Below are 13,547 nucleotides of genomic sequence, written 5' to 3'. Positions count from 1 at the left end.
CTTACCTGAAACAATGCTAATTACGTTATAGAACCTTTTTGTCCCTAATGAGTCTTTTATGATACTTTTACTGACATATTCGCGACACTTTTCTGAGTAAAATGATACCAAACACGATACAATTTCGATGATATTTGCCCGTGTAATCCGCGATACAGAAGAACCTCGATTATCCGAACTAATATATTTTTTAATTTTCAATCTTTTCGATATAGAAATGCTTTTAGCTGATGCAGAAAGAAATGTTTATTTACATTGATGAATAAGAATTCTCACCCTGGAGTGTCGAAAATCAGTGGAATAACGTTAGAGTCTGCTACAGTGGAAAAGTGGAGAATAAATCCGGCGAAGATGTCTGTGCAGGCTGTCTTATTCTACTGCGTGCGAGGGAACATCGACGTAGATTAAATCTAAACATAGAGTGGAGTTGTTAATAATAATATAAGGTATTGTTCATACCTGTCCGGCATAAAACCCCGCAGTCTAGTTGTCAAATAGATCGGCAAAAATTTCGCGCGATCCTCATAGACCGTCCCGTGATAATTAAGAGTTAATCATTCGGTGGAACGTCGAACGTTTTTCCCAGCTAAACGTCCTTTGTCCGAGAAGTCCGGAGACAGACGGTCGAGCAAAAACGTCTCGTTCCCTCGGTCCTCCACTTTCACCTTTAAATGGCCCCGACAAGGTGGAAAAAGTCAACAGCGATTTTCCGCGCTCGGTTTTCCCGATCCCGGAAACTCGACCAAACACGAGTTTCCCTAATTCGTTCGAGACTTTCTCGATAGACGAATTTTCCTCCCCGGGCCTCTGCTCGCAGGAACGAGCCGATGACTCGCGGACTGTGCGTGACAAGATCCGCACGGTGAAAAGGCGTTCCGCGAAACGGTTGAACAGTTCGTTGTTACGTGAAAGGAACGGCAGAGCCTAAACGATCATGTCTGAGAACGCGGGCGCACCGTGGGACTCGAATTTTTCTGGTCCCGCACGCGAACGGGTCCAACGGTCCCAGGGACAGAGATCATCCTCTACCTAGAAGTCATGATTCTTCGTAAAAACACCGTCATCTGCTAATACTACTCGACGGGGCATGTGTCGCCTTGTGAAAATTGTAAGAGCGAATTTATTTACACTTTAAGCGATTTCTATTAAGACGTGTGTGCGTGACGAGTGTACTCGTCATCAAGAAATGATCATTGTCTTTGGTTTAACAATTTTTTTTTGATCCTATAAGTATATTTGCCCAGCAAATTGTTTTACAAATTCTGACTCGCTCGCAATTTTTAAGCATTCTAGAATATTTCGCGAAAAGGCTGAAATAAGAAATTGTACGATCTCTCTTCCCAAGCACGCAGTAGAATAAGACAGTCGGCACAGACGTGGTCGTCGGATTTATTGTCTATCTTTTCACTGCAACAGAGTCTGCATCATTCGAGCCGATGCATTTCATCGTTTGCATTTACAAACACTGAATTATTTATCCTAAAAACTGGCAATAAAAATCAATTGTTCTCTTTAAATACAGTCTAACTCGAGGCACTCGAATATCTCGAACAATGTCAACGATATGGACAAATTTTTCGTACAAGAATCGGTGAAAATTGCCCAAAAGAAAAATAAATAATCAGAAGTAGAGAGGTTATGTCCGTCTCGGTTGCGTTCGCGAGGGATTTTACCGACGGGAGCGTGTCGCGGGAACCCGGGAGAGATTGAAAAAGAAAAATGGCGTCGGAGTTGCCCGAGGGAGCGCTCCGGCTCCGGAAGAGGGCTGAGTTATCGGGCCATTGGAGTCAGCCGAAGATTACATTTAACGGAGAAAGTGATATAACAGTCGGCCGGCCATCGGTTCGCACGGCAAAGATAAAAACCATGAAATTGCAGGCCCCGGAGTAGTGTCACGCTACGTGTTGCGCGGGGCCATTACCATAATTTTCAGCGGGGATCACCGGCGGCCCTCCGTAACCGTAATCCACGGCCGTTCGATTCGGTAATTCATTATCGTACGTCCGCGACGATATCGGGCCCCGGTCGGGTCGCAATTAGAACCGTCGGGCTTTCGTCGAATAATAGCTCTCGGGACGATCGACGGATCCCGAAATGCGTCACGCCGGTTAGGCTGTTCGTCGAACGGTATTATATTTAGCGAACCTGACTACAAATCGCGGAACTGTTGCCATTTTTCGACGCTCTCGCGACACCCGAGAAATTCTCTCCCCTTTTCACACTATAATTATTTTTACATTGTTTACTCCTTCGGCGTTGATGTCTTGTTATTAGCGGACTTTGTGCGTGGATGGTGAAAACGTTTAAACAGCAAAAAGAATTTAAATTGAATTATTCGAGGAAAGAATTTCAATCTGGCTCGTATTTGTTACAACTGTTGCAATTTTTAATTTTCATACCGACCCTCGGTCTAGTTGTTAATATTGTTGAACATTGGCTTACGTGACATTAAATAATGTCACATGCGGATGCAATTTGAAAGATTGGAATTCAACATCGTTAATGCATCGTTTTTAGGTTTTTCTGACGTCAGGCGAGAAGGAAGGAAATTTCTTGCAGCAGAGAATTGTTATCCTGCATAAAGCCGCGCAGTGTGATGATCACTGTGGGCGTCCTCGTTCGGAGGGTTTAATGAAAGAGATTTTTTGGTGAAACGTTGTCAATTTGTTCGCGTCGCTCTCTCGCAAGAAACTTTCCGGGTCCTGCAGTTTGGTCGTGGAATTAGAGAGTTTTTGTTGCTCTCTCTCGGTGCCGCTCTCTTGTTCTCACAATTGATTAACAATGTTTTAAGGAGACACTTGACGGGACCGTGTTAAGTCTCCCGACACTCGCTTTCATGATGGGTCAGCGTCCTCGTGTCCCGGAACTCTGTCTCGTTTTGAAGTTTGGTGAAACTTTGCGAGCTGTTCTCCTGTTGCATCGATTACTACATCTATGTCATTCCGTCGCGGCAAAAATTATTCGATCAAACAAGTGACGTGTCTATATTAAATACTCATATTTCCAAGCCGGAAAATATTTCCTATATTTAACACTAGGTTTACGGGACCCGTCAAAATGACGGGTTCTAATGTTTTTAATTTACGATTATTGAGATTGTGAAGATCCATCTACGTCGGATTACTCAACAAACTTATTTAAAAAATGGCTGAAAACTAGGATAGACACATTCTTCTTATTTTTATAAAGTAATGTAAAATGCTCGCTTTTAATGCTCCGTAAACCTAGTGTTAAAGACAAAAGCAATGACGAAACGTGGGCACAGAATCGGGAAATTCGGCCTCGACGTAAGGAACAGTTCTGCAGACTTATTTTTACCGAACTGTTCCAGGTGTTTAAAAAAACTTTTTAAAATTCGGGAATGCGTATTGAGGTTGCTATTTTAATTGTAGAATCGTAGGAACGTCAGATGGTCGAAGACTGGGAAAAAATAAATATCGAGAAGCAAGAAATTCAAATGCGAAAATTCTTGTAGCATCGAATGAGTCGTTCGGGATTTTCTGTGACTCGAAGAAAATAATAAAGGAAACTTTTGTTATACGTGGAAGCGTTCTTATAGAAATTTTGTCCGGTGTACGTCGGGTCTCCTAGCGAGATCGGTTCCTTCTAAAATCGAGGTGGCCGGCGTATATAGACCGGGCCGTAAGCTTGTCTCTCGCGGGCTTGTATATTTACGCATACCGGCGGGCTCGACGTAACGCAGGACGCCCAGCGCCGCGACGCTTTTCGCCCGCGTCCCGTGTATATTTCTTCAAGCACGCACACGCGCCGGCGAACGACATACAGCCGACGCCGTTCGACGCTCGGCGTCGCGGCGTCAACTCTCCGGCACCGACGCCACTCCAAATCCGAGATCGAGCGCCGAAACCGTCGCGTCGCGTTATTTTTCGCGCTCGTCCGCCGCCTAACCGCAGGCCCGAAACGCACACGCGACTCTGTAACTCGAGACAACCGCCATTTTCTTCTTTTCTCCTCTCTCTCTCTCTCTCTCTCTCTCTCTCTCTTGAGCCCACCCTCAGCGATCCGTGCTAATTTCCGTTCCCCCGCGTGGAAACCAGAAGGAAATGCCGGAAATTCGATTGTAAATTTAGCCGGCGATTGTACTGGCCGTGTGTCAAAATCATTTTGGTTTTTCCTCGATTTTGGAAACCCCCGAGACTTTTCCGCAGGAGACACCATCCTTTCGCGAAGATGCAACCGTGTAGTTTGTTGTTTTGTTTTATACAGAACTTTTTTTGTTTGTAATTACTAGACCGCGGATTTCATGCGTTCGCCACAAAAGTGAGTAGCTGCAATTTGACAGAGTTTAAAATTTGGAGGAATTGAGTTGCATTGATTCATCACTTTCGACCTAGTAATTGAAGAGAAGAAACTTAAAACAGTGAAAAGATTAAAAGACTTTAGGACTTTATTAATATATTATTCTCGCTACGATAAAATTATTAGTGAAAAATATAAATTTAGCTCCTGTGCGTTACAATTGATGCACAAACTTTTTAATTTATGTCCGCACTCTACTTATAACCAATGCAGAACATTTTTTATTTTGCACAAAAATTGATTTTGACGTAGTCTAGTAATTCCTTATAAAACTTACACTGACACATTCGTGACGCTTTCCTGATTGACGTGATACCAAACACGACGCAGTTTAGATCATGTTCACTCGTTTAATCCACGATATAATGGAATCTCCATTATCCGAACTGCTGAGAAAGACGATTCGGTTAACGGTACAGTTGTTTCGATATAATGCTGCGTTAAATCGTTACTGATTCAGATCGAGTTATAAATCACTTGAGATCGAATTACATTTTCGCGGAGAATTTAAATACTTCCGGTTCGGATAGTCGAGGCTCGTTTTGTATCGTGCATTGCACGAGCAATTCTGTTCCGAATGATATCATGTTTGCGCTCATTTTAACCAGAAAAATGTCACATGTGTATCGATCGAAATTCCATAAGAAAATAATGAAAAAGAAAAATGTTTTGTTATTGAATTACCACGCTGGATAAACTTATACGATCTTTCGTTGCAGGTTTATTGCACGTCGAACGAAAAGTGTGACTTCCACCATAATCATTTACAGCCGACAATTCAACCTTCGATAATTCATTACCAACCTCCATCAATAATTTTTACGACGACGTATCTTGTAAATTACATTTCGCATCGCCGATATACAAGAACGATAAACGACTAATCAACAATCGCTAGAACCAATTGAAAACTTTCACCATGCGTATTACTTCAACTTCTGCAAGTATGTATATCATGAAGAAGTCGGAAATCATTATGCAAAATAAAAATATTCTACATTCCGAAGTAAAATCATTGAAATCATACATTGAAAACAATAGAATATTCTCACATTTTTCTAATCTGTCACTCGGAATACAAGTAAGCCTGCAAACCGAAGCATTTTCTGAGTTAATTATGAGCTGTTGCAGAGAAATTAATTTTTTCATTTAATAATTTCAATAATTCTTCTAATGTCCTTGGTATTTTCTGTTTCACGATTTTCGCGATGAACGCATAAAAATCCGTGAAAATTCAATAATTTCGTTGGCAGTCGAAACGGATCCAGAGATCGGTCACGAATCGGTATGTCTTCCTCGCGACTCCGATTCCACGCAATTCCGATTCGATTAACGATTCCACGCTACGTTTCTCAGCACACGATCGCGCCGAAGCTCGTAAAGCACCGGGCGCAGTGTATTGAACCGATCCGCTCGAATCGTTAATTACTCGAGTAACGATTTTCAATCAACGAAGATCGCCGGGGATAAACAAGTTACGAAACTTCTGTTCGGCCGATTATTACAGCAATTAGAAAGTCCGATCGCCGGGAACGAATCGGCGGCGGGCCTGGTCGCAAAAATGTGATCGCGATCGCGGGCTAAGAAGAAATGCACTTGACTTTCGATGGGACGACGCGTCAAGAAAAAGAACAGGTGTATCGAAATCAAGAACGCGAAAGAGAAACCCGGTTGAAGAACCGCGTCCGTGCTCTTTGATCATTGCCGTCGCATTTTTGCCGACATGTTACCTCCAACGAGTGATTCTAAAACAAAAAGCTGAGCACATTACTAATCAAGACTTTTCTATTTTTTTATCAAAAGGACTACAGTAGTCTTTGCTCTATTAAAATTATTGGAGACAGAAAAAGAATTTTTATTTGGCTATACTGTTTTGTAATCCATATAGAAAATTTTCATTTTACATAGACAACCCATAGAATTCTTACAAAAATTTAATTTCACAGACATTTTTATTAAACTCAATTTTAAAAGAATATTTTATCGAATCTAAGACAGAAAAGGAATTTTTTTATCTGGCTCCTGTGTTTTGTAATCCATATAGAAAATTTTCATTTTAAATAGACAACCCATAGAATTCTCACAAAATATTTAATTTCATAGAAGTTTTTATTAAACTCAATTTTAAAAGAATATTTTGTCGAATCTGAAACAGAAAAGGAATTTGTTTATCTGGCTCCTGTGTTTTGTAATCGATATAGAAAATTTTCATTTTACATGCACAACCAATAAAATTCTTACAAAAATCTAATTTCATAGAAATTTTTATTAAACTCAATTTGAAACGAACATTTTATCGAATCGAAGACTGAAAAAGAATTTTTATCTGGCTCCTGTGTTTTGTAATCCATATAGAAAATTTTCATCTTACATACACAACCCATAAAATTCTTACAAAAATTTAATTTCATAGAAATTTTTATGAAACTCAATTTTAGAAGAATATTTTATCGAATCTAGTTTTAGAGGTATATTTTTAGTCTATGAATTGCTAATGTAGTTTATTTCATATGTGATTTACAATTACGATCTGTATTAGTCGATGAAAGGAGTGTCAATGGAAAAATTGTAATCAACAATAGAAAAAGTGAAGGATTAAACTGAGCATTTCCCGGACAGTGAACGTGTTTCAAGTAAATAAATAAAAAATCTTAAAATCTCAAAAAATCATTGTGGATGTCTCCATCAGAATCAGAATGCCAACAGCGATGATTCGCGAGTGACGGTGGCTGATGATTGTCAGAAAAAGCGAATTCCTGGTTCGTCCCCCGTTTTCCCAGTAACCCGATGACTAATGACGGTAAAAACCGTTCGGCGAGTCGACTGTTTACAGTTAATTATTTCGCGATTCACTCGTCATCGGGCTCGAAGCCCCGGCCAACTGAAGTGGAACTAATTGCCCGCCGCTAAAGCGAATAAATTAGTTTGATTATTCATTGATCCGTTCATATTAATCGCGCGCAAAGTAAAGCGACATTACGCAAGCGGCCTTCCACGGTCGCGAAACGCCGGAAGTGTTTTTATCCGGATATGGGAGTTATCATGAACCGATTATGCGAGGCCGAAGGCTGCTCGAACGATACACAAAAGAAGTTGAATCGACGATCGAATCGATTCACGTCCTAGTCCTGTTGATTATAATTAGACTGTGGATCTTTGTGCAAAATCATTTTTCTTTAATAATATAAGCAGGATAAAAATGTATATCGATATTCTTATTCATCTTTTTTGTGATAAATGCATAAAATCTGCGGTCTACTAAAATGGAGAGAATTTGATTTTACTAATTAATGATTTAACACGTTGAATAGATGGAATTACAATGGAACTAATACTAATCCGGTGACAAAACTTTTGTTATTATTATTATTTCTTATTTTACTGCTCTACATTTGATTTACTCATTTTTGTCATAAACGCAGAAAATCTATAGTCTATTTATGATTAGATAGACGACTACCTGAAATTTTTGAATGATTAAAAATTTAAAAACTTTTACAAGGGTTTGATGAGATTGTTCACGTGTTTGTAATATAGCAGTTTATAGAATTATTTAGTCTTTAACAATTCAGCATAGAAAAATCTGCGGAAAGGTCGATTCAGATTTTTGACTCTTGTGAAGTATCGTAAAATAAATCCTGCCGAGGCAAAAATATTTTATTTGGATTCTGTTCCTTGCAAATCAATCTCCGAACGATTTATGCGTCCATAATAATTCACAGTTAAACTCGAGTTAAACTCTTCCAACTGTGGTGGATAGACGGATGCGAGTGGAGAAAGACCATGTGTCGGATGTGTTCGTCTTGTAATTGAACACATCTCATTATTTAAGTGGCTATAAAAATCCGCGAAGGTCTTGGCAGATGTTTAAAGATCGTCGTGCATATAGCTATTTTGTTGCTTTCGATCGATGGCTCGATGGGAAGTGAAAATTTTATTGCCATCGAGCAACCAGGAAGAAATTCATTAAAGCAGACGGAGTTAATTTATGTAACGCTTCGACGACGAATGACCATGACACACAATGTTTTTCCTGTTCTATTGCATTTTCTTGCATCGACTCCTACGACTTTTGTTCTACTACTCATTCATTCTTTCTTCGTTCTGTTGCGTTCGACGTCATTGTCGTCGACTGGTAAAAGAAAAAAACTGCAAGGAGACGAATGCTATACAATAAAAATTTTCACGGTTGAATGACATTGATTGGTCATTGCAGATTGCAGGATTTTTATGCGAAATAAAACTGTGCTAAATTACATGAAGCAGTCGTTACTTTTTCCAATTAATAGTTATAATTGGTTTTAAAATAATGTAACACAGACTAGACATAGACTAGACTCTGTAATCAAAATTGATCTTCAAGTTTGTTCAAAGAAACAGTGCCAGGCATGTGTATAAGGTGGTGGCAGTTAAACTGTGAATAAACAAAGAAAATATTGCAAATTTTCTAACGAATTGTGTTTGTCTGTCCGGCAGGACTCGCAGAACGGCACGGTGCTGGACCGATGGAGCATCTGCTCGCCTGAAGAGGAACCGCTGGTGCTGCAGCAGTTCCTCAGGTTCGCCGAGACGCGTCCCTTCGTGCAGCAGTTGCTGCTGGCCGCCGGGACGCCGGGTACGGATGCTATGTCACCAAGCAGACGACCTTCGCCGCCGACGATGCCACTAGCACACCTACCACCACCATTGCACCTGCTCCATTGCGGCCTCCCACCGCCAGGCTCGCGGTTGCCGCATCCATTACCACCGCCGCCACCTCCTCCAGCGGTGTCACACCCCTCGATGTCGCCAACAACGCAGAAACATTACTCTTCCTCATCCTCCGGCAACCCTTGCGTGACTAGTAGCGCGAACTCGCCGCCTAGAAGCTTGGAGTCCCATTTAACAGTGTCACCGTTGAACAGACTGCAAAGTATGCAACCGTTCGACTTCCGAAAGCTGGGAACGCTGGGTCTGCCAGCATTCCCGCCTCTACCCCCGCCTCCACCAGCGGATCAGCTGATGCAGAGTCGGAAGTCCTTGAGGAACACTCAGAGTCCGCACAGTCCTCCCCACCATTCGACCAGCAATCAGCTGCAGAGGCCTCACATGCCCGTGGCGCCGGTATCCTCGTCGGCGTTGAACTTCGGTCATCCTCTCTCGGTCGCGGTGTCCTCCGGTGCGTTGCCTCCCAGTTTCCCCGCCCACTTTCCCCCACCACCGATGGGGAAGTCCTCGGGGGGCGTGACCGGGATGACGGTGCCGTCGGACGTGCACAGCGGCGGCGAGAAGAGCAGCGAGTTCGGCTCTGAGGAGGACGACGAGGACGACGAGAACTGGGACAGCGCGTTGAACCTCAGCAGACGGGACTCGACCTCTAAACACTCCGGCGAGCAACGACACCACCCCCCACTACCTCTACAAGCCGCGCCCCTAGGTAGGCCTCCCGGTATCCCCGGCAGGAAACCCCACTCCCCTGGGAAGCGGCCCGGAAGCCAATGGGGCGCGTCCGCGAACATCCCGCCTAATCTCGGCACCACGTTCATCAACCCGACCACCGGCAAGAAGCGGGTCCAGTGCATCACCTGTCTGAAGACGTTCTGCGACAAGGGCGCCCTCAAGATACACTACAGCGCGGTCCACCTGCGCGAGATGCACAAGTGCACGGTCACCGGGTGCAACATGATGTTCAGCTCGAGGAGGTCGCGTAACAGACACAGCGCTAATCCGAATCCCAAACTTCACTCGCCGCACATGAGACGAAAGATCTCGCCGCACGACGGTCGATCGTCCATGGCGCACGCCCTGGTCCTTCCTCCTGGCCTACCGGTCCCCGCCTCAGGGTTCAAGCACCTCCCCTTTAGGTCCTTCCCCCTGCTGACCCCGCCCCCAGACCTCCGATCCCCGGCGTCGCTCTGTGGACTAGACTTCAAACACCTGGACCAGGCGATCCCCTACGAGGAGGCGTTGCAGCAGCGGATGAACGTGAACGCCAGCCTGTCCTCGACCACCTCGCTCAACACCTCCTCCATGGCCATGACCACGGCCGCTGAGACCTCCAGCACCACCGTTGCCACCAGGGAATCCTTCTCCAGCGGTAGCGCAGCGGACACCGTGTCGCCTTCGACGCAAGCCTCGACCGCGGTGGCAGAGGGCGACGACGACGACGACGATGACGACGGAGGGATAGTGGTCGTCGCCGAAGACGATGCCAGCAATCTCCCCTCCAGGTTACCCCTGCGCCCCGGCGAGGAGGACGACGAGCAGCCCGCCGATCTCAGTCTGACGAAGAGATCGAAGGTGTACCTGGGCGAGACCGGGGACGAGGATCTCGTGAGCAACCCGGACAGCAACGAGGACAACGACTCCATGGGCACCGTGGACCAGCAGAGCTTCTCCATGAGCCAGCTCTCGCTGAACCTAACCTCCCTGCACAGTAGAGGCGTGCGGAAGAGGAAGTCTCAGCATCCGACACGCTGTGCTGTTTTAACGGAGTTGCATTCTTCCTCGACCGACGGGGACTCGTCGAACGACGAGGAGAGGGTGAAGAGACGCTGTATGTCTGACAGTGCGAGCATCACCTCGATGAACGACTTCCAGAGCGAGCCGGAAGACATGTCGATGTCGCGGCTGGAGGCGGAGGAGCGGAAGACCTCGCCGAACTCGCCGAAGAACCTGAACTTCAACGATCACGAGTCCAATTCTCGATCTCCGGAGGCTTGCAACCGATCTTCGGGGGTCGGAGAGGGTCGGGGTTGGCACTTACCTCAGGAGGACCCGCGGGACCTGAGCTCGAGGGCGAAGTCGCCGAAGAGGCAGCAGGCGAACGGTAGCCCGGAACCAAAGACAGGGCAGGACGTGGAGGGGTCCCGTTCGTTGGCGGATGTCTCGGCTAGCTCGAAAGAGTCTACCGCACCCGAGCCTGGCGAGAGGTTGAAGAGCGACGAGGAGACGAAGGAGGAGCCGAAAAAGGAATTCTCGGAGAAGTCGAAGGAGGGCCCGGAGGAGGACGAGGACGAGGATGACGAAGAGCCGTTGGAGGAGGTCGATGATGATGATGATGATTCGGAGGTGAACGACGCGCTGCGCAATCAAGAAGGTGAGCGTCCCGATGATCCCTCCCGTGCCCCGAGCTCGGTCGACAGCCGTCCGACGACAGCCGACGACCTCTCCCACCACCACGACCCCTCGACCACCACCACCACCACAACCACAACCACTTTGCGTCAACTCGAGTCCTTGTCGCAGGGTCGCCACGCCTCGATGCGGAGCCACGGGACGCAGCGGCCGGGTTCGAGGTCTGGCCGCGATTCTACCAGCCCCGTCAGCCTCACCACGACGCCTCACCGGGAGACAACCACCACCTTCACCGCCATGGACAGCTGCTCACGTGGCTTTCGTTCATCCAGCGCCTCACCCTCCACAGCGGCCATGGATATGGACAATAGCCTGATCACGTACGCCCGTTACGAGAACGGCGGGTTCGTCAGCACCCAGGAGGTGCCCTTGGACAGGGAGAACCCGAGGCGTTGCACCGCCTGCGGCAAGGTGTTCCAGAATCATTTCGGCGTCAAGACGCACTATCAGAACGTCCATCTGAAGCTGATGCACCGGTGCAGCGTCGACGGGTGTAACGCCGCGTTCCCGTCGAAGAGATCACGGGATAGACACTCGGCCAACCTGAACCTACACCGGAAGTTGTTGTCCACGTCGTCCAGCCCGCCGTTGTCCTCTAGCCTGCCGCCGAGCTTGTCCCCGAGGGTCGACGACTCCCAGGTGAACCCTCTGCTGAGAAACGAGTTCCTCGCCAGGCTGTACGCTGACGCCGGCATCGGTGCGCTAGGAGCCTATCCCCTAACGCCTGGACTCCCAGATCTAGCCGCCAGGATCCCGCCCCCTCACCCGTTGCTCCTCCCACCGCACCTTGGCGCCACCTTCTCCGGCCTATCGTCGTTCGCGTCACACCTGGCCGGGCTCAACGGGCTGAACCAACAGCATCTCACCCATCTGACCAGGATGTCCCAAGACCAGGGGGCTATACATCAGGTTAATAGTTCGCCCATGTCCTCGCCTGGTCTCGAGGACAGGAAGGAAGAGGCCAGGTGTACTATACCCGGGTGCGAACGCGTTTTTGGCTCCAGGGCTGTTAGGGACGCCCACTCGAGGGACCCTCAGGCTCATCGGGACCTGCCGGTGCTGTCGACCAGTGGATCGTGACCGATCTCCTTTTGCGGACGCGAGTATTATTATCCCATACTGTGATGCCAAAATTTTGACGAAACAGGGCGACATTGATCTCGAGGTGGGAGACTCAGCGAGTGGGTTTCGACGTTTACGTGCAATATCGGACGGGACCGCGGGGGGATCATCATGCGTTAGAGGATAGGAGGGGTTTGGTGGAGGTTGATTGGTGGCTGTGTGATCAGTGGTTCTTGAGAATGAGGTTTAATTGATTGATTGAGAATCTGTCGAACTGATCCAGATTTTGTTGAGTTCACCACCTCGGTGCAAAGTTGGGTGAGTCTGTGTATGGAAGGTTGATTACTGAGACCTGACAAGTTGGTAATGTGTAAATTATGTGAACGATGAGCACCGGAATGTAGAAGACGACGATTTTATTGGACTTGGCCGATTTTTGCACCGAGGTTTTTGATCATCGACGCTGGCTTGCTCGATTCTGATGGGTTCGAGTGCTCTTTGTCTGGTCTTATGGGGTCTCTTAACAGTAGACTGTTGACGTTTATGTGAATTAATTGTTGCTACGTGGTCTGTTTGAATAGTGATCTAATGACAGTTCTTTTACTTTGGAGGTTTGGAGAAAGTGGTAATTCGAGAATCAAAGTTTACAGACCTTTTGAACTCGAAGCTATTTTTAATTTTAGAATTGAGAGATTTAATTTTCTGGGACATTTTATGAATTTTATGAATTTTATGAATTTTATGAATTTTAGTATTGTTCAATTTAGTAGAAATTGTTTTACCCCTTGAGGACGAGGACTTTTTAAAATATTAAAGATATTTTTCTTGTGGGACTTTAAATACTAGAAAGGAAGAAAAATATGCACTGATCTCGTGTAGCTTAAATAATTGTTTGCAATTTTAGAAATTAGATGTCCGAGTTCTCGGAGGGTTAGAAATGGAAGGTGATCATTTTTGATGACGTTTCGGAATCATCGTTCGAGCTCGAAGGGTCGAAAGTTTAACTGTAGTTCGTTGAAAGGTTTCCAAGGATCAGAAGTATAATATTG

General features: G+C 45.9%; 1 protein-coding gene across 1 annotated transcript in view; it reads left to right on the top strand.

Moving 5' to 3' along the window:
• LOC143355543 (uncharacterized) overlaps positions 1-13,211 on the top strand; it is a 373,911-nt gene extending 360,700 nt beyond the window's left edge. Inside the window, exon 5 of the mRNA XM_076790434.1 lies at positions 8,797-13,211. Coding sequence (XP_076646549.1) covers positions 8,797-12,516 — 3,720 coding nt within the window. The 3' untranslated portion in view covers positions 12,517-13,211. The remainder of the gene's footprint in view (positions 1-8,796) is intronic.
• The last annotated feature ends 336 nt before the right edge of the window (positions 13,212-13,547 follow it).

The sequence above is a fragment of the Halictus rubicundus genome, chromosome 7 (genome assembly GCF_050948215.1).
Source record: "Halictus rubicundus isolate RS-2024b chromosome 7, iyHalRubi1_principal, whole genome shotgun sequence".
NCBI classification, from domain to species: domain Eukaryota; kingdom Metazoa; phylum Arthropoda; class Insecta; order Hymenoptera; family Halictidae; genus Halictus; species Halictus rubicundus.
The sequence above is the reverse complement of the archived record's forward strand: the minus strand, read 5'-3'. Positions and strand labels throughout refer to the sequence as shown.